Source organism: Stegostoma tigrinum, chromosome 9, assembly GCF_030684315.1.
Source record: "Stegostoma tigrinum isolate sSteTig4 chromosome 9, sSteTig4.hap1, whole genome shotgun sequence".
NCBI classification, from domain to species: Eukaryota; Metazoa; Chordata; class Chondrichthyes; order Orectolobiformes; family Stegostomatidae; genus Stegostoma; species Stegostoma tigrinum.
In genome coordinates this window covers 50655660-50678381 of record NC_081362.1, presented here as the reverse complement: position 1 = coordinate 50678381, position 22722 = coordinate 50655660, and the positions used below count along the sequence as shown (strand labels likewise).

The window sequence follows — 22722 nt, the reverse complement described above, 5'->3', positions numbered from 1 at the left end:
TAATTCATGCAACTTCTTCAAAGACCAATTGACGTGCTCATTTGCTGACTCCAATCATCCAGGCTGTGCCATGGTGTCACATTTGTGCCACATGTGCATTGAAGATGTGATTCTTTCTGCACAGTCAAGTCAAATTTTCTCTATTTGTATTCCAGCATTTCTCCCATAACCATGTGATCCATATTGGGATTGTTAAGATTTTTAACACTGAAATGGTTTCCCAACAGGAACAAAAGGTCTTATTCAAATTCATTTGAAACAGAGCAGGCACAGAGTCAACCAACAGTCCCCTTGCAGAATCAATACAAGTTGGTACCTTTAAGGTGACAGGCGTGCATAGTCAAGCAAGAAATTTAAAAGGGGTCATGCACTCAAATCACTCACATGCTCAAAATAAACTGGATACGTGGTTCTTATTCCCGTTGTATGCTGCTCAGTATTTGTAACTGAGAAATGAATTGAATTCAAAGACCAAGGTGTTTAATGGTCACATCATTTAGTTTATTTGGTATTTGTTTCATTTGGTGTTTTTACATTTTAGGGAAAATGAGAACGTCAACATTTCACCGTCACTGCTCACTACTCAAGTTAAATATTTGCAGCTTGAACCTCTACAGGCATAAGAAAGGGAGAGAATGTGTATTTTGAACTATTTACATATTTTCTCCAGTGTTCCTGTTAAAGTAACAGTCAGGCAAAGGGCAGGGGTCTCTTTAGTTGGACTCCACAACATGCCTTAGGCTGGAATCAGGTTTCAGCATCAGTTATCTCAATGAGGGATTGAACCCACATGGGCTTTCTACTCATCGACAAAATGGCCACCATCCAATGTTATATTCACAGATGAAATACCCATGGTGCTAAGTGTGCAGCAGGATCATACAAAACACCGCACCATTACCTCAAAAGGTCTAGGTGCCATATTGACAAGGTCATCCAGGGAGGCATTCATTTCCTGAAATGTGGCAGCATCAATCTGGCAACACAAGTGGCCTTTGTGAGACCACAACTGCTGATCTCCCTGTCTTCCTAACCTGTAGGTAATCACAACTGCTGCAACTATTGGCACATCTTTTCCCAATGGATATACTGCCCCCCCGGGTTACATATAACTCCTGTTACCACTTACTAATCTGGGCTGATATCATTAAACCACCTTTCAGGTTCTCTTCCAAGCTCTCTGGGAACAGTGGGTGTTTCTGCTTCCCAGTGCCTCCCTTTCTCCCTTGGTGAGATCTGTGCTGATCCCCTTGCACACCAACACCTGGTAATGTATCCATGCCTTCTCTGCCATGGTCCAATCAAGCTCTCCATGAAAGAAAAGAAGCTCCTAATCAGTATGAATCCACGGGGGAAGATGATCTCTCCTGCTGTAAATCAACATTAATGACTCATCAATCTGAAAGCACATATCTCATGTGTACTGCAAAGCTGTTATTCAATCTGGTGAAATAGTTTTAATCAGTACTTTTAAAAAAATTCAGTCATGGGATGGAGGCTTCATTGGCTAGGCCACTATTTAAGCATGACATGCTAGTGGATTACAAATAAGTTTATAATGCACACTGTTGGGAAGTTGAATCCAAATTCAACCCACAGCAACATTAATTCCTGTGTTTCATTTCATTGTCGGACAGCTGAATTTTGCCTCCAACACAATTAAGTATGCACATCTGCCTCACTTCCTGCTGCTGGTAGCAACACAAGATTCTGCCCCTGGACTTAATTCAAAAAGGACACAATTCTACTTTCAATTACTACTGCAAAATGTTCTACTCTCCTCATTATCTTGATGACATCTCGTATGAGATTATTCCCATGGCATTTATAGCTAGTTGAGATCCCGCTGCTACAGTGATATTCCGGTAATTTTGTTAATTTTTTCAGTGGATATAGATGTTGTTCAGTAGGTCAGCATTTATCGCCTACTCCCAAATGCCCAGAAGGTTGTTAGGAGTCAATGTTGATGTGGGTCCAGAGTCACATTGAGGGTGACAGATTCAACGTAGGCATGGTAGATTTCTAGAATCATAGGATCCCTACAGCGGGGAAGCAGGCCATTCAGCCCATCAAATCCACATAGACCCTCCAAAGCGTAGCCAATCCAGACACAGCCCCATTCCTATCCTGGTATTTCCTTCCCTAAATAACATGAGTGAACCAGATTAGTGTTTATGACAATTGACAATGATTACCTGGCCACGATTACACTCTTTATTCCAGTTTTTCATTCAAAGTTCACCATCTGCCATAATGGAATTCAGACTATTGTTTCCAGAATATTAACCTGGGGTTTTCAATTACTAGTTTAGTGGCATTCACACAATGCTGTCACTTCCCCTTTTTAACTTGGGCTCGAGAATAGAATTTTACCAGCAAAAGAAATTAATATACTCTTCTAGAAAACGTGTCAGGCAGACCTCAATCCCATGGAAACCTCCCATGTCTGAAATCTGGGATTGCAAGTCTGTTTCACTCTCATTCACTTACAACCAAGTGAGAATTAAAATTGATCTATGTCACCTGAACAGGGTGCAGGAATAGAATTTCCAAGATTTTTTAAGAATTACAAACAACTTTCTCCCCAAAATACCTGATGTAAGCTAGGGACATAATCTCGGATTCAACTCAGCCATTACTGCTGACCAATACACATCATCATTGTTGATCATTTTTGAAAAGCGAAAGAAAAACATACTGGATACTTGTCTCAGGGCACTTAATGGAGCATACAGAGTATATCACCAGATTATTTGTAATGTAGAGTTTTTGGCAAGAGATAGCATACAATAACCACACATGGGGAGGTGATGAGCTAACGGCAGTATCACTAGACTATTAACCCTGCTCTGGGGGCCCAGGTTTGAATCCTGCTATGACAGTTAGAGGAATTTGAGTTCAATAAAAATCAGGAATTACGAGTCGAATAATGACCAGGAAACTGATGCTGATGGGTTGAGAAATCCCATTTGGTTCATAAATGTCCTTGAGGGAAGGAAACTGTTGTCCTTATCTGGTCTGGCCTACATGTGGCTCCAGCTTGATAGCAATGTGAGTGACTCTTAACTGCCCATTAGGCAATAAATGTCCACAGGAAAATAAGCACACCTTTCTGCTTGGAGTTCATCTAGCCCCCATCTAATTACTAGCATAACACTGACAGAACCCTGTCTCCTTAAATGATCAACATCAAATCAAATTTACATTTGTTTTTCTCTATTATTATTCCGTAAACATGTACTCGTTTTATGTGTTTCTTCATCTAATGCTTAGGATCATTCTCTGACCAGTTCCATAATCAAATTGAGGCAATACTCAGATTCTGGTTCAGGAGCTGATGGTATCCCTGAAACAGTAACTCAAATGTTTTCACAGGGTATAATTAATAACCACATCATTGTAAACGTTATAATTTTTCCAAAATATTCATTGTACAAAAATATTTATTACGTATGAAACTCATACATTTTCTAGCTCTCCAATGAGGCTTCAACTTTATCTTTTAATATTGTTGTTGAATCTAATGTCCAGAACATGGTCAACTCTTCTCCTTTGCACCAACTTTGCACCTCTAAGTTGTCTTCATTATTTTTATTAAACCCGAGTGCAAGTTCAGAATTAAACTCTGGCCTTGTTGGGGGCTGTTGGAAACTAAATCAGCACTCGCATACGTGAACTCACTGTAGACCTCACGTTTTGCGGTCAGTTACTTTCATTAGCATCTTTAATGCAACACTTTTTTACAAACAGGATGAATCAGAAAATACGTAACCTTTTTTCCAAATATGAACCAAATTTGGAAAAATAAATATGCAAGATGTTGCTTCTTCATAATAGAGCAACTCCTAATATATTGATTAATAAAAATTTCCTATTTAGAATCATCTAATTATTTTTCTGCAAACTTAACATTTTGCTGTGGAACAATACAGGACAGTCATGAATCATTCTCTTTGTAATAGCATTTTGAAATGAATGGCGTTGATTCTGTTGTACTCTTACACACTCATGACAGCACAATGAAATTCAGTATAATTATTCTGCAATGATCAGTTCACATAATTGCATATTTAAGAGTTTATTCCATATAATGAAGCTTATGTAACGAGCAACAAGCATGCATCAAAGCGAGTTTAAAAGTCAGACTGTCACATTTCATACATTTGTTAAAATGAATAAAACATTAACTCACAATATCACTTAAACATTAAAAAAAGACTCAAATCATACTCTTAGGATCATTTAAAAATTAAACATTTCATTTACTTCCACGCAAACTGAAGTTCTCTTGGAACCCATCCCTCCTTCCCAGAAGAATATTTCAACAGTATGAAAGATGACACTTTAAATAAATGGCTCCTTTCAACCCCAATGTGCAGCAAAATCATATAATGATTAAGAGCCTTGAATTTATGAAGAAAATTCACAAAAGCTATTTACTGATCAGAGAAACAAAACTGTAATACTGAAGAAATTTCAAAGGTAGAAAGTAATGCTGAAACAAGCAACTTACCAGTCCTGTAGATGTTGCTAGAGATAACGCCTTAGAAATGAAGAAAATCTTAACTAGTTAATCCTTGCCAACTTTTCAATGTTTTGTTACAAATCATATTCAAAATAAACATGCACTTTAAAAGAGAAAGGAACTGAAAGAACACAAAGGATTTCAATTGGAAAAGTATTATGAATTTTAAGTACTTAATCCTGGAGATATTTCCCTCATGAATTTTTCCTCCATTATGGAGTCCATTGTGAAGGATGAGATTTCTGCATACATGGAAGTGCATGTTAAAATAGGACAAAGTCAGTAAATTATCATCAAAGGGAGGCCATGCCTGACAAATCTGTTGGAATTCCTTTAGCAGGTAACAAGCAGGTTAGACCAAGGAGAGCCAACAGATGTTATCTACTTGGACTTCAAGAAAGCTTTGACAAGGTGCAGCAGAAGAGGCTGCTGAGTAAGATAAGGACCCATGGTGTTCGAGGCAAGGTACTAGCATGGATAGAGGATTGGTTGTCTGGCAGACAGCAGAGAGTGGGAACAAAAATTTCTTTGTCAGGATGGCAGCTGGTGACAAGTGGTGTTCCGCAAGGGTCAGTGTTGGGACCACAACTTTTCACTGTGCACATTAATGATCCAAATGAAGGAACTGAGGGCATTCTTGCTAAGCCTGCAGATGATACAAAGATAGACAGAGGGACACGTAGTATTGACAAGGCATGGAGGGTGCAGAAGGATTTAGACAGATTAGGAGAGTGGGCAAAAAAAACGGCAAATGGAATACAATGTGGGAAAGTGTGAGGTCATGCACTTTGATAGAAAGAATGAATGTATAGACTATTTTCTAAATGGGGAGAAAATTCATAAGTCTGAAGTGCAAAGGGACTTGGGAGTTATATCCAGGATTCTCTTAAAGTAAATTTGCAGGTTGAGTCGGAAGTTAGGAAGGCAAATACAATCTTGGCATTTATTTTGAGATGGCTAGAATATAAAAGCAGGAATGTACTTCTGAAACTCTATAAGGCTGTGTCAGACCACATTTAGAGTACCGTGAGCACTTTTGGAGCCCATATCTCGGGAAGGATGGACTGGCCCTGGGGTGGGGCAAGAGGAAGGTCACCAACATGATCCCAGAAATGAAAGGCTTGACATATGAGGAACGTTTAAGGACTTTGGTCTATATTTGATGGAATTTAGAAGGATTGGAGGGATCTAAGTAAAACTTACAGAATACTGAATGGTCTGGACAGAATAGGTGTTGGGAAGCGAACAGAGTAGGACATGAGGGCACAGCTTTAGAGTAAGGGAAGACCGTTTAGAACAGAGATGAGGAGAAACTTCTTCAGCCAGAGTGGTGAATCTATGGAATTCATTGCCACAGAAGGCTGTGGAGGTCAGGTCATTGAGTATATTTGAAATAGAGACAGATAGGTTCTTGGTTGTCAAGGGAGATCATAGATTACAGGGAGAAAGTGGACAAATGGGGTTGAGAAACTTATTGAATGGCACACCAGAATCGATGGGCCAAATGACCTAATTTCTGCTTCTATGTCTTATGGCCTAAGGTCTAATGGAAGTTTCTAAAGTTTGGAGGAGTTTTTATGGTCTATTCCTTTTTGATGAATCAGTGATAAGTGACCTTAAACATACGGTTGTTAGAAAGCATGATGAAAGAATTTGAAAGAAATCTCTTAACCACAGGCATTGCTGAGCCATAATAATGTCTTTCGGAGGAAAAGTGAACCAATAATTGAATCAGAGAAATCATGGGGTTACGAGGAGAAAACAGGGCAGTAATAGTTGTTCTGGGGTTGTCCACAGCTAATATAGACAAAATGGGCCACATATGTTCCCTCTGCACTGCAATGCTCCATGCTTTTATTGGATGAGTACTTAATATTCATAGCATTAACATTTCATTTTCTTTAACATTCAATTCAGTAAATATATCATTTTGGCACAACGCAGCTTCAGATTTTCTCGCAAATAATATGTCCGTGTCTATAAAGCAGAAACTAAATGTTCTCAATTGTGTCAAATTACCAACCACTGTTTCCAGAATTGATTTCATACAATTTCCATGTCAAACATTTTTATTTTGACATAAAATGTGACAACACAGATATAATCATTGCTAGTTTCTAACTTCAGCCACTATTGCTTTAATGTGTAAGGCTACTTTATAGTTTCCACCATAATTAATGACATTGAACACTTCAAATAACTTGTATCACTTTTTCAAAAAGAAGATAACAAAAAAAAACTATATGCTCAGATATTCCCAAACTGCTGACAGAGGCTGTGACAGGCAAGGTAATTGACATTTGGAAGTGTGTGGGAGACCAGACCTCCGCTGAGTCCCATGCTATTATGGAGCCACACACTGGAGTTGCAGCAAGCAACTTAATGGAGTTTCCAGAGGCTACACATTGCTGTATGCAGATGGTGTATGAATTTATCCAGACCATGAGTGGGTTCACATCTTATGCATAGATGTATGGCTTCTTCCAACAAGACAGTGTCAAACCTCATGCAAACCTGGTTCAGCAGACTTTTTAGAGCATGTGAGAGATACAGAAGTACCTTCAAACCATGACCTTGCCCCTGAACTCAAACATTGTAAAGTCAGAGGGAGAAGAGACATCTGGATTCTCCTCCAGCTCTGCTGGGGTGTTAAGTTTGTGCCTTGCAAGAGAGCAGAAACGGCTAGCTTCCTTATCTGGGGAGACGAGTGCTTCAGTATTAAAGTGACAGAGGGGTGTCTCTTGTACAGAAGACTCTTCATATACCACAACTCTCTAAGCTCTTCAGCAGCCGGAGGATAGCCATCAAATTCATCCCAGGTCATGGGTCAGCCTGATCCATTTCAGCTACACATGCATTGAGAGCATTTTGAGGAAACAGTCATAAGTTGGTTCACAAAACCATACAATTGCACCTGGCATTCACAGCTGTTTAGTCTTGGCACATGTCCAGAACTGATAGTAAAATTCAGGGAAAATCTCGTCACTGTTACTGATGTCAATCATTTATTTTTTGCTGTTTTTTCTCAGATGTCACCTCTACAACACAGTCCCCTCAGTGGACTGCTGACATTGGGTCATCCATTTTCTCAGGTTGGCCAATGAACGTGGATATTTGGGAAAGAGAGGGAGGGTGTAAAGAAATAGTTTTCAACTGTCAACAAAGAAATTCTAAGCTAACGAAAAGCCAGGGAAACTTGAACTCTCTGAGGTAATGAAATTCTTGTAAATGAATGTTAAATCTCTTGGGCATCCAGACTACCTATGTTCAAGTACCAGTACACAGCAGAGGAATATAGTTGGTGATATTGCAGTTATCACTGTGCCAATTGTTAAATTTAAATCCATGAATGAGATCTGAAATGCAATTGAAACACAAACAATTGCCTGGTTAAATTTGTTCAGTTCTGCCCAAATGAGATTTCAGTCAGCAGCTGTGACTTCACCAGTTTGTAGGAAGGGTGTTTGGGACTTCTTGTGTGTATATCTGTGTATAGTTATTTTCAAAAAAAATCTTTTATCGCCACGTTTTGCCCAATGTTTCATGGTAATTTAAACACTGTGGCATCTAATACATTAATGCTTTCCTTGCATGCTGGGATATTAATTTAGTGGGGGGTCAATTTTTATTGAGGATATTGATGAATTCCTCCAATTCCATTTTGAAAGTCTAAACACCTCATACATCAAAACAAAGCTCAAAGGGGCAGATAGCTATTTGACTGCATCATCTAATCGGCAAATCAGTGAAAATGAAAACATGCAGGTGCTATAAACCAAAAGGTGCTTCCATAAATCAAATGTAGCTGTCCAAAAACAAAATTGTTACAATCCTAGGCTCTTGCCTGCAATGCAAGGGGTTCATCATACTATCCCACCTGCTTCCCAATCCTACACATTTTTCCCATGAGATGAGCTGTAACATTCATATTACCCTCCTGATGCAAGACCCGCTCCCTGTGCAAGGCAAGGTTTATAGAAAAACACTAAGGAGGATGATGAGGGACCCTCATCACTTCAATGCTACATCTCTGCAGCTGGCTAAGGAACAACTGCTCAGATTGCTGGCCTGCACAGAAATGCCAGAGAGAAAGCATCTGCTCAGCCCCAGATAGAGAGGACACCTGAATGTCAGCAATCTGTCACACATTTGACATGCACTGGAGTAGCTGCAAGGTTTATTGGGGCCCTGGACAACCTGAAATTAAATTTGCAGAATGGCAGCAATATCATTGGAAACCTACAGCTTCAGGCACATGAATGTCTAGCTGCCTCCACAGATGGTAGGTGGCTGCCACAGATAGCCAGATCCAAAAGCCTCGGAATGTGTTTCAACTTTACTGTACAGGAAGCTCTAATCTCCTCAGCATCCCAGCAAGCTGCCTCCAATCCCCACAATTGAGCTGCCCTCCCAACACAGTGCCCCCTAATAAAACACCACCATCCCCCCATCCTGATTTTTTTTTAACAGATGATCAATCCTGAATGAGGAGCAACCAGACTCCAGGTTTCCATTCAGCTCCCGGTCAATCTTCTGATGACTCCAGGAGTGAATACACTGGACCTAAAGGACCAACGTGGCTCACGCACCAGACTGTAGTGGTACAGAGCACTCCCCCCACCAAAAATCCAGGACTGCCCCAAGCTGTTGACTGATTGTGTCCAAGCCCCTCGAACAATATTGGAGCCTGCTCTTCCTTTACTGTGCCAGACCCTTTGATGGACGAGTGTGTTCCTTGACTTGACTGAGGACTACTTCCGTCAGTTTCTGTGATATGGCTGCTTAATTGAAGCACTGGTGTATACATAGGTGTCACTTGTGCAGGTATGAGCTTGATATCGCATGGTGCCGTATTGCAACACGTCCAGTCCCTTGACTGACCATTGTTGAGAACCATGACAAGCTGGCTTTATGTCTGCACTAAAACGCAAAGCAGGGCTGCAATACTGTAAATCTTTAAGGTCTGGCTGAGGAGGCGAAGTACAAAAAGGCGAGGCAAGACACGGATGTTGTCAGCATCAACGCAGGCAGAAAGTGGGTGAGCACGAACTGAGTGATAATCTGTGAGACCACAAAAAGGTTTCCAGTTTCAGTTGCAGAAGTGTCTTTGCAACAGCAGTGCAATGAGAGGTATTGACATGCTTGACAGTGAAGCACTGAAGTGCAGAACTGTTCTCTCAATGATTGGGAGATGTGCTAGGAAAACGCACTGATGCTGGTATGTGTGGAAAGTCAAGGTCTGAAGACAAAGGTTGCATGTTGTCACTGCACATTTGATGTGATATGATTCCATAACAGAACAACAAGCACTGCATAATGCAGAGAGAGTGCAGAGAATTTGCCAGCTATCTAGGATTGTTAGTCAGGTTTGCAGTATTGCATACTTGTATGTACTGGAAGCTATATATGCAAATAGGTAGGGACCTGTCCTTTGCAGATACAAAAAAATTAGAAAGAACAGGTGAAATGGTGGCTCAGTGGTTCATACTGCTGTTTCACAGTGCCAGTTGTGGTTATGTTCCGAAAGCTTGTGATTTCAAATAAACCTGTTGGACTATAACTTGGTGTTGTGTGACTTCTCACTTACTACTGCTTTCCTACTATAAGAACACTGCAAGTTGTTATAAACAAGCTGTAGATCTGTTCAGTCCCCTATTACTGAGATGAATACCATTGCAACTCACGAAACAGAAAAAGAATTTCAGCGTTTATATGATCTGGACATTACAGAGGAAGCTGGGGATCAGCCTATTCCTGGGATGTCACTCATACAAGTTTTCAAGAAATCCAGGTGAACCAGATTAGAATCTGTGTTGATACAGAGTCATGAAATCAAGCAATGGGGCGAGATTGACACCTGATAAATACAGTCAGTTATATTACAGAGAGTGTGAATGGTGCTCAACACTTCATTAAACTTGACTTCAGTGCAGGCTATTAGCAAGCTGAGCTTCTGGAAAAATTAAGATATTTTATCAGTATTTTCCACAGTTGACAGCGAACTTTTTGATACAAGAGACTCAGCTTTGGTGTCAATTCAGCAGCTGAGGTATTCAGCACGTTTCAAACTACAAATTAAGAACTTGAAGATAAACCGAACATTGACGTCTTCATCTATGGACACATTGAAAGTGAACAGAAATCATGTCAACATGCATACCTACAGTATCTTAAAGAACACAACTTTACCTTGAAGAAGGAAAGCTGCTTGTTCAATTAAAGCAGAATCACATTTTTGAGTGATACATTCAGTTACAAAGGTACATCACATTATCAATACATGCAGGAAAGTTGGAATCTGTTCAGTCTCACACTTATTACAGTCACTTCTTTCCTGACTTTGTGACACAACCTGGATTCTGAGAAATTTGACATAGGAGTCCACAAGGTAGAAGAATTCTCTTCCACAGAAAGTGACTGGGGCCAAAACATTGAATGCTTTCAAAAAAGAGTTCGATATAGAGCTAATGAGATCAAAGAGTATAGGGAGAAAGTGGGAAGAGGTTTTTGAGTTAGATGACCATGTTCATATGACATAGCAGAATAGATTCAACAAGGCAAGTGGCCAACTCTTATTCCAAATTCTATGTATTTATGTGGTATTAAGGTTATGGAATCTTGAAACTGGAAAGATGTGAATAAGAGAGTGAATACAAATTAAATTGTGCACATACTGCAAGTCCTTCAACACGAGCATCCTTCTATAACCACATCTCATGGGACATCTCATATTATGCAACTATTATATCATCATTCGACATTCATTGAAGAAGAGTTGTCGATACAGCACGTGAAGGCCTCCGGGGACTGTCAAAAACCCAATAGCTCCGTAGAGACAAGATATGGTTCCCACGAATTGACTGCATGGTACAGCAGTAAATCAATCAGTGTTTTCCACATCAAGCAACAATGACAAATCTTTCTGATCCTCTCAAGATGTTGGAAATACCTTTAGCTACACTCAAGTCCTATGTGCTTGCTTTCACCAACAATGACACAGAGACAATCAACATATATGTGAATGCAATTGAGAGTAGAAGGATTGATTGAAAACATGACACGGTGGCTCAGTGGTTAGCACAGCAGCCTCACAGCACCAGGGACCCAGGTTCGATTCCAGCCTCGGGTGGCCGTCCATGTAGAGTTTGCACATTCTCCCTGTGTCTGCGTGGGTTTCCTCCAGGTGCTCCGGTTTCTCCCACAGTCCAAAGATGTGCAGGCTAGGTGGATTGGCCATGCTAAATTGCCTATAGTGTTCAGGGTTGTGTGGGCTATAGGGGGATGGGTCTGGGTGGGATGCTTCAAGTGGCGGTGTGGACTTGTTGGGCCGAAGGGCCTGTTTCCACACTGTAGGGAATCTAATCATGACATTTAAAATGACAGCTCTAAAGCTGTAAAATAGTTGTGCTGCTTAGCCTGCTGTGTTCAGCCAGCTTCACACTTTGTTAACTTGTGAAACCTGATGGGTGCTTGGGAAAGAAGCAGCCCTCTGACATCCAGCCATGTGTAGCAAACAACACAAAAAGATCAATGATCACTGTTAAACATGGTTTGCAAATAATAACATGAAAATTTCTTCTTTAAAATATTGAAAACACCACTTGTGCACAAGGACACAGATTCCAACATCAACATATCAGATGAAGAAAATGAGTCAAATGAGATCACACTAAATTTGTAGGAATGCTGGTCTTTCATCTCGGTCATTCCACCTCAGCCTACTAACTGGAAAAGCAAAGAATATTTGCCACAGAATGTGGACTTACAGTAGTCATTTAAAGCTGAGAGGAGGATCCAGAAGATATTAAATAAGTTCCTGAGAACATTAATTACACCCCATCAGAAGTACATTTCGAACATGGAATAGTACAGCACAGTACAGGCCCTTCGGCCCATGATGTTGCGCCGAACTTTTACCCTAAAACTCAGGTCTTTCTAACCTCCAACCCCACCTTATACTACCATCCATATGCCTGTCTAATAGCCGCTTAAATTGCCTTAATAAGGTCGACTCCACTACTCTCTCCGGCAATGCATTCCACGTCCCTCCCACTCTCTGAGTAAGGAATCTACCTCTGACGTCTCCCTGATATCTACCTCCTTTCACTTTAAAGCTATGTCCTCTTATAAAAGCTACCTCAACCCTAGGAAAAAGTCTCAGGCTGTCTACTCTCTCTATACCTCTGATCATTTTTTTCCCTCTATCAAATCACCTCTCATCCTTCATTGTTCTAAAGAGAAAAGCCCTTGCTCTCTCAACCTTTCCTCATAAGACCTTCCCTCCATTCCAGGCAACATCCTGGTAAATCTCCTCTGCACATTTTCCAATGCTTCCACATCTTTCCTGTAATGAGGCGACCAGAACTGGACACAATACTCCAGATGTGGCCAAACCAGGCTTCTGTATAGCTGGAGCATAACTTCACGGCAATTGAACTCAATCCCTCTATTAATGAAAGCTAACTCACCATACGCCTTCTTAACAACTCTATCCATTTGGGTGGCAGCTCTCAGGGAACTGTGAACATGAACCCCAAGACCCCTGTGCCCCTCCACACTGCCAAGAATCTTTCTATTAACCCTGTATTCTGCTTTCAAGTTTGGCCTTTCAAAATGAATCACCTCACACTTTTCAGGGTTAAAATCCATCTGCCACTTCTCAGCCCAGCTCTGCATCTTGTCAATGTCCCGTTGTAACCTAGAACAGCCCTCCGCACTGTCCACAATGTGACCCACCTTCATATTGTATGCAATCGTGTGCAACAATAATTTTCAAGGAAGTTCTTGTGTATTTTCTCTTCTGATAGCATAGAAATTATAATACCCATTGAGAAATAAAAAAGGAAGAATTTTCTGAAAGTAAGTTATATTTTGTTTGTAAATATTTAAGTGGAGATTAGATGTTACAATGTTAAATACACCAGAGGCAAATGCATTTTAGCTCCATTTCTGCACAGATGAAGAGTTTGGATTTTTTAGCTGCATTTCAGTAGGTAGCACTCTCACCTGAAAAGGTGGAATGTTCTGCTGCAGGAGTGATTCATGTTTGGTCCCTGCCATAGGGTGAAAAGTTGGTGGCGAGGTCATCTCCAAGTGACTGGCTTTTCCACAGTTATTTAATGGCAAGTTCAGTGGCTTGAAACGTATGTCACACCCTGTGTCGCGGCTTTGAGAGCTGCTGGCCATACTGGCCAATCAAAAACTAGGAAGTCATTACCTCATCAGTTTCATCAATGACCTTGCATTGATCTTATGGTCTGAAATGGGGATGTTTGCTGATGATTGCACAATGTTCAGGATTGATACTTTAAGGCTTTTGCTTGTTTAAAACGGCTCCCAAACCTTTGATCTCAAAGCAACGTGAATAATTAAAATAAAAGCAAAATGCTGCAGATGCTGAAAATCCAAAAGTTAAAGAGAAAATGTTGGAGAAAACCAGCAGGTCTGCATCTGTGAAGAAGATACACAGTGAATGTTTCAAATCCGAAGTGACTCTTCTTCAGCCTCTCCTTGATTCTCTCACTCATTTGTTCCCTCCCCTACTGTCCTGCATCACTGGTTATCTTATTCACCAACACCCCCAACTCATTGACTTCTAAGCTTGTCACTTCAATCTCCATACCTCACTCTTGCCACTTCCCTCTCCAACTATCCCACTTCTCACTCCCCTCCCTGGATTTCCTTTTGCTACTTCCATGAATCTCTTAACACCTCCCTCTCAATCACAGCTCCTCATGTTTCCTCATTTTCCTTCTACTGCTGCCCTTCTCATGGACCCTTGCTCACATTTGGAGAAGGAAGTGGTGAGTAAGATGGAACACAGCAGAGCAGAAAAGCAGGATAGTCGCAGCATAGTGAATTAGACTGGGAAGCGGTGAGCTAGAATGTCGGAGAGGGAACTGGTAAGGAAGCAGTAGGGAGCAAAGCAGTGAGTGAAGATGCAGCGTGAAATTAGTGTCGGACAAAAAGCAGTATATTTTATCTGGAAATGAGTTAGTAATACAAATTAACAAGAGTTAGCAGATTATTAAAGATGGAGTCGAAGATGTTTTGGGCCAGTTGAGCTCAAGGCAGTCAGGAATTTTGAATGTAAAAGTTACTGAGCTGAAACATAACCTGTTCTTGTTAAATATTTTTGACTAAGTGGTTTTTGTTTAGCACATTTTTTTTAAAGCACACCATTCCTTAAGAGTACTGAGATGGTGATATCTGCACAAATTACTGCTTTAGAAATAACAGCATACTTTGTAAGTCCTACAGGCAGTCACATCAAAGCAGTAGTAACCAGTAAGATGTTATTTCTGGTGTCCCTGCTACGGGAAGGATGTTCTTAAACTTGAAAGGGTTCAGGAAAGATTTATAAGGATGGTGCCAGGGTTGGAGGCTTTGAGCTATAGAGCCAGGCTGAATAGGCTGGGGTCATTTTCCCTGGAGCATCAGAGGCTGAAGGATGGCCTCATAGAAGTTTATAGAATCATGAGGGACATGGATAGGGTAAATTGACAAGGTCTTTCCCCAGAGCAGGGGAGTCCAAAACTAGCGGGCATAGGTTTGAGATGATAAAGGGAAGATTTAAAAGGGATCGAAGGGCAACATCATGTAGAGGATGGTGTGTACGCGGAATGAACATGTCAGAGGAAGCAGTGGAGGCTGCTACAATTATGAAATTTAAAAGGCTTCTGGATGGGTATGTGAACAGGAAGAATTCAGAGAGATGAGAGGCAAATGAGGGCAAATGGGACTAGATCAATTTAGGACATCTGTTGGGCATGGTCGAGTTGGACTGAAGGGCCAGTATATCTTTATGGCTCTATGTCTCTAAGTCAGGGGAGTGTTAGAGGGGAGAAGAGTTTGAAGTTAACAATAGAGTTGACTTGTTTTTACTGTATATAGCTATTTAATGAGAGAAGCCTTTCAAAAGTTGTTTTATGAAGTTATTTTAAGCTGTGTCAAGCTGTTAATTAGCAACAAAAAATGTAATTAGCCATTGTTTGGGAATTTTTCTCCTCCTGTGGGCATAAAATGGTTGACTATGACTGTGGACATTGACCTTCATCACAGCCACTCACCAAATGTAAAATATTGTAACAAAAGCAACTTGAGAATACAATGTCCCTTAATTGTTTTATGTTTGAGTTATGGTGGCCACCATATTGATTAAGGCAGCTTCCCACCTATCCAGCAGAAACTAGTAAGGTGTTAACTTATTTTTCAGGATTAGTTTCATTAAGTTGATCAAGGAAACCCAACAGGCATATGAGATTAGAAAGTGGCCAAATAAGGTGAATTGGCAATAACATAGACCGGTTGGGTCAAAAAGTTTACATTTCTTCAATGTGGCTTGTGATTTCTACGCAACAATGTGTGATTCCTGCTGCTGCCTGTTTTATACTTTATCTCATATGATGCTAGAAGTTACTGAGCAATTTTAATTGGACATATGACTATAGGCATATTGTCAAGGCAATTTATCTCATTACCATTTCATGTGCATTAGCTAGAAAGAAAATCTAAGATTGCTGCAGACACTGTTTGGAAGGCAACTCCATACAGATTCATTTGACATCTGTCTTGGAACTCAAAACCTATCATACTCAGCCTATTTGTCAGATCTAGGTATAGTTAACCTGGTTTTCTCCAGATCATCTAGTCACCTAATAATGAAGTAGATTGCTTTATCTTTCAGTTTGCTGTCAGTCTATCGACTCTGTCTGAAAAAACCTATTACTTGCCCAGGATTGTGCTAAAACGATGTATGCCTTTCATTGGATTATGATCTGATTCCTTCCCAAACACTGTTTCAGACCCAGAGAGTAGGATCAACCACCCCAAGAAAAATGGTTTCGCAGATCACCTAGTTTTCTTTCTTAAGGATTATTTTTTAAATCTCTCATTTGTATTAGCGCCAAACATTTCCTTCAATACCAGTAAAATATTGAATAAACACAATGTTTTATGACAGCAAGACAAGTTGTTTAATTTTTGATAAATACCTGCCAGACCTCAGTCTGCACATATTTAATGGGACATTAAATTATGAGGCTGTTTCTCATTCTGTGAGAGTCAGCAGGATAGAATTACCCTACATGGTTACTATTTCATAATTTCATTATGGAAAGCAATATAGCATTTTGTGATGACAGCATGAATAAGTCAAAACAATGCCATTCAGTACTCCTTCATCTATTTATTGCCTGCACCATAACAAGAGATAGCAGTTGAAGTAATGGTGCAACAAATTTATGTGCATTAAGTACCATTATTTGGTTTGATACACATTGTAAACACAGTCTGTGTCCATTCACCACTAAATATTATGTCCAGAGAAATTCACGAAGTAATGTTTATAGTTATCTAAATAAGCAGATGGATACTTACAGCATCTAAAATAAAGCTAATTTTGCATTTAATGAGGATCACTTGATGTCATGCAAACTAGGTTTGGCAGGGAAAAAAATAACCAATTTCAATTTTTCTATGCAATCCTTTGGGACTAAACCAAGAACAGGATGATTACAGACCTACAGGTTTAAACATTAGGGATTTTTTTCATAAGTGTGATTTCATTCCTATAATCAAAAATTAATACTTGCGTTTTTGTTATTATTTGCCAGCTACTTCCAAAAATCCCTGAAGAATAACAGATAACAAGTTTTATAGAATTAATTCCCGCTTCTTTTCAAACTGGACAATAATGTGCACATTCTAATGAAGCTAAGAAATAAATCATGGAGATCAGATTATTTTGAGCTTTAAGTGTACTTTTTTTTCATTCACGGATGTAGGTCATTGTTGGTTACACCAGCGTTTATCACCCTTTCCTAACTGCCTTGAAGAAGTGATGATGAACTGCCTCCTTGAACCACTGCAGTCTTTGGGGTATAGGAACACTCATAAAAGTTGTTAGAAAGGGATTTCATGGCTTTTGATACAGTATCAGTGAAGTGACAGTGATGTAGTTCCAAGTTAGCATGGTGTATGACTTGGAGGGGAAATTGCGTCTGGTGCTATTTTAAGTAACCTGTGGGTTTTGCTCTCCTAGTGTTGGTCAGTTATTTCATTGCATCGAGTACATGGTACACACTGTTGTCAATGCGTATCTGAGATGAAGGCATTGAATGTGAAAGGTGGTGGATAGAGATGCAATCCAAGAGGGCGGCTTTACCTTAGCATCTTGCGCATTGTTGGAGCTTCCCACATCCAGGCGAGTAATAAGAATTCCATCACAAACCTGACTAATGGGTTTCAAGCAGTTCATCAGCATCAGGGAGACAGAAGGTGAAACACTCGCTGCAGAATAACAAAGTGTGGAGCTGGATGAACACAGCTGGCCAAGCAGCACCTCAGGAGCACAAAAGCTGACGTTTCGGGCATAAACCCTTCATCAGAGAGGGCGATGGGGAGAGGAAACTGGAATAAATAGGGAGAGAGGGGGAGGCGGACCGAAGATGGAGAGAAAAGAAGATAGGTGGAGAGGAGAGTATAGGTGGGGAGGTAGGGAGAGGATAGTTCAGTCCAGGAAAGATGGACAGGTCAAGGAGGTGGGATGAGGTGGTAGGTAGGAAATGGAGGTGCGGCTTGAGGTGGGAGGAAGGGATGGGTGAGAGGAAGAACAGGTTAGGGAGGCAGAAACAGGCTGGACTGGTTTTGGGATGCAGTGGGGGGAGGGGACGAGCTGGGCTGGTTGTGTTGTGCAGTGGGGGGAGGGGAAGAACTGGGCTGATTTTGGGATGCGGTGGGGGAAGGGGAGATTTGGAAGCTGGTGAAGTCCACATTGATACCATTGAGCTGCAGGGCTCCCAAGCGGAGTATGAGTTGCTTTTCCTGCAACCTTCAGTTGGCATCATTGTGGCACTGCAGGAGGCCCACGATGGGCATGTCGTCTGAGGAATGGGAGGGGGAGTTGAAATGGTTCGCGACTGGAAGGTGCAGTTGTTGGTTACGAACCGAGTGGAGGTGTTCTGCAAAGCGGTCCACAAGCCTCCGCTTGGTTTCCCCAATGTAGAGGTAGCCACACCGGGTGCAATGGATACAATATACCACATTGGCAGATGTGCAGGTGAACATCTGTTTGTTATGGAAGGTCATCCTGGGGCCTGGGATGGGGGTGAGGGAGGAGGTGTGGGGGCAAGTGTAGCACTTCCTGCGGTTGCAGGGGAAGGTGCCGGGTGTGGTGGGGTTGGAGGGGAGTGTGGAGCGGACAAGGGAGTCGCGGAGAGAGTGGTCTCTCTGGAAGGCAGACAAGGGTGGGGATGGAAAAATGGCCCAGTTCTTCCCCTCCCCCCCCTGCATCACAAAACCAGCCCAGCTCGTCCCCTCCCCCCACTGCATCCCAAAACCAGCCCAGCCTGTCTCTGCCTCCCTAACCTGCTCTTCCTCTCACCCATGCCTTCCTCCCACCTCAAGCCACACCTCCATTTCCTACCTACCACTTCATCCTACCTCCTTGACCTGTCCACCTTCCCTGGACTGACCTAGCCCCTTCCTACCTCCCCACCTATACTCTCCTCTTTACCTATCTTGTTTTCTCTCCATCTTCGGTCCGCCTCCCCGTCTCTCTCTATTCCAGAACCTCACCCCATCCCCCTCTCTGATGAAGGGTCTAGGCCCGAAATATCAACTTTTGTGCTCCTGAGATGCTGCTTGGCCTGCTGTGTTTATCCAGCTCCACACTTTGTTGTCTTGGATTCTCCAGCATCTGCAGTTCCCATTATCACACTCACTGCAGAATTCCTGGTCTTTGACATGATCTTGTAGTCACAGTATTTATGTGGCTCTTCCACTTCAGTTTCTGGTCGGTGACATTGATAGTGGGATATTCAGCAACAAAAATGCCACAAAATCAATGGCTTAATTCTGTAAATCATCATAGTCTAGCTCAAGTGTCGTGCAAATGTTACTTGCCAAGGCAACTCAGCTCCTGATCTCATTACAGCCTTTGTTCAGCCATGGACAAAACAGTTGAATTCCAGAGGCGAGCTCAGGGTGACATCCCTTGACATCAAGGCTATGTTTAGCCTTGTATAGCACCAAGAGGCCTTAAAAAAACTGGAATTAATGGGTATCAGGGAGGAACATCCCACTGGTTGGAGTCATACCTAGAACATAGGCAGGTGATATGGTTCTTGGAAGTCAGCCATCTCAGTTCCAGGACATTCCGCAGGACTTTCTCAGAGTGGTGTCTAAGGCCCAATCATCTTTAGCTGCTTTATCAAAGGCTTTCCCTCCATCTTAAGGTCAGAAACAGAGATGGTTGACAATGCTTGCACAAAGTTTAGCACCACTCACAACTCGTCAGATTTGTACCACACAAATGCCAGGTAATGGCCATCTCCAATAAGAGGCAATTTAGCCATATCTCCTTGACGTTCAATGGTGTTACCATCACCGAATCCACCACTACCAATATTCCAGGGTTATATTCACCACAAACTCAACTACAGTTGTCATATAAATACCATGGCTACAAGAGCAAGTCAGAGACTAGGAATCCTACAGGGAGTAATTCACCTCCTGACTTCCTAAAGCCTGTGACGCAACCTGTTCAGCAGAGGTGATCAACAAAGTGCAAACTACCATCTCACTGAATGACAGCAGTCTGGAAACAGGCCATTCGGCACATCGAGTCTATGCTGACCCTCTGAAAAGCATCCTATCCATAATCACTCCCCTATCCTATCCCTGTAACTCTGCATTTCCCATGGCTAACCCACCTAGCCTACAGATTGCTGGACACTATGGGCAATTTAGCATGTCCAATCTACCTAACCTGTGCATCTTTGCACTGTGGGACAAAACCGGGGCACCCGGAGGAAACCCACCCAGACACAGGGAGAATGTGCAAACTCCACACAGACAGTCACGGAGTGTGGAATCCAACTCAGGACCCTGGCACTGTGAGGCAACAGTGCTAACTACTCAGCTGCCTCATTTTTAAAAGTTGTTCATCTGACAAGATGGAAATTCATGTGTCCAAGGATTGCTGTGCAGAAAAATTTCTGGTGAAGTCTGGGTTTGGGGATCGATACATGAAAATGTGTCAACCCCCATCTTTCCTGCCCTGATGACATCACTCCACCCTTTGACACATTGTATTTTCACCTATGGGTCTGTTATACAGAGCTGGAACAATTCCTAGCCTCCTAAACCTGACTTTTAAAACCTTGATTTTGCGCCAGTATGTTGGGGGTGGGGTTGCGGACAGGGGGATTAGCAGTGATGAGGTATATTTGAAGTCAGATTAGGCAACCCTGGAAATGATAAGCAGGCTACAAGAATTGGAAGAGGCTGAGGAGGAAGATGCGAGATATGGAGGGGGCTCGGCAGTAGACCTGTTTCAGTGCTCTGAAGCTTTGAGCTAAGTTTAAGAAAAAAAAATCACTCCAGCTCATCCTTGAGACTTCGCAAATAATCCCCCCATCCCTACCCATGAATACCCATGCGATCTCCTGTCCCGGGACTAACCAAAAGACGCTCATACACTTCATGTCAAACTGCCATCCTGTTTCAACCCCACATGGTTATTCATTGCCCCATGGCAACTTAGTGCGAACTCATGACTTGCACATATCCTTGCTCTTTCATCTACCATGCCAACTCACCCAGTATCCACTAGTATCTAGCATGGGAAGATCATAAGACCCACACAAAGATTGAAAAAAATGAAGTTATAAATTTCTGTTACATTTTACAATGTACTGAAGAAATACTTCCAATCATAAAAATATTACTACATCTACATTCTTTTAACAACTTAAAGCCGGAAAACGTGAATATTCTATCACCACATGTCTATAACCACTTGTAGCTGTCAATCAAATTATGACAGGGCAGACACGCCACTGTGATAATTAATGTTATAAAATGATATATGCAGCAATATTCTTGTAACTGATACCTCAGGCTAGTACCAACAGGTATTGGCATAGTAAGCATAGTTTAGCTCTTCTAAAAATTGTAAAGGATACTGACTACCTCCTTACCTATCAAGGGCAAATCCAAGAAGGTTATCTTAGCTCTATAAAGCTATTTAGAGAAATGCATTAAGTTTGACCTGCTGTCATCAAGTCAACTCTGCAAGCTACTTGTTCCACACTCAGAGGATACCAAAACCTACTTGAGTGAAGGCAGTGATAATTCATATGTCTAGTTGCCTCAGTGAATCACAAGCGTGTAAAAATCAAACCTTTCCGTTCCTGCCTCTGTGAAAATGGGAACTGTATTGTTCAAGGAAGAACTTGACATTTTGGATTGATCTGCCATTTTTGCCGCAAAGGAGAAACTCTTTGTTGTGGCAATAATCTAGGCCACGACGCTGACCACATGTCTCCTGTACCCTCTCTCAGCCAATTCCAACCATGCTTTCTTGCTTTGGGAGACTGGCCCCTTCCTCACATCTGCAGTAACTAAAACATTGCAGAGGGCCCTCATAACCCAGAGTATGGCCTCCATGAAAGGACCAGAGCATTCCTACATCTTGCTTCCATTTCCTTGGCTGTTGAAGCTTCCAAAATCAATGCCGAATTCTTGCAGTCTAGTCCACTCTGGAATTCCTTTCAGCAGAAGAGCTTGCATTGATGTTGCCTTCATGCCATTACATTGTTTTGGGTTTATATATCAATTTCAGAAACAGAATGGTAACGCCAGAGGTTTATTAAACAGCACAGCAAAGCCCACTTACCAATATGCTGTAATTCTCAACCTATTGCTGGCCACCACCTTACTGCCTACCATGGTCACCTTCACAACAAGCAAAACCATGGGGTAAAAATCAGCACATAGCTTCTGAACAGATACAATGTAGTTGTGGCACAATTTCTATTCCTGTATAGCACTCCATCTAAATCTCCTCGAAGACTGTCAGGGTGGTAGCACCTGACTCAGCCTGGAAATGACATAGAAATGCAAATTTCACAACTCAATTTCAGATGCCTTCGCACATACATTTCCTACTAGAGCACTGGTACTGATCAGGAACTGAATGTCCCAAAGAAAACCTGCAAAAAAACAAGCTCCAGAGCTGCTCCTTAAGTCCTAATATGCTTAAAGGAACACAATGGTATTGACAATGATTAGTCTTTTTTTAAAACAATAGTTTTTGTGCACAAATGTTTACTGCATGCTTACTAATGCTTTGTGATGAAAACTACATTCAGTAAAGTCCAATATTTTGCACTTCCCTTTTGGATAATGGTTTA

The 22722-nt window shown here is 41.5% G+C and overlaps 1 protein-coding gene across 44 annotated transcripts in view; it reads right to left on the bottom strand.

Moving 5' to 3' along the window:
• The window catches only part of nrxn1a (neurexin 1a), a 1700803-nt gene that overhangs the window by 1259750 nt on the left and 418331 nt on the right, over positions 1-22722 (bottom strand). For 29 of the 44 annotated variants that reach the window (XM_059648525.1, XM_059648528.1, XM_059648548.1 and 26 more), the window contains one exon: positions 4514-4543. The exons of the other annotated variants lie outside the window; for them this stretch is intronic. In XM_059648525.1, coding sequence (XP_059504508.1) covers positions 4514-4543 — 30 coding nt within the window. The remainder of the gene's footprint in view (positions 1-4513; positions 4544-22722) is intronic. 44 annotated transcript variants of the gene reach the window in all.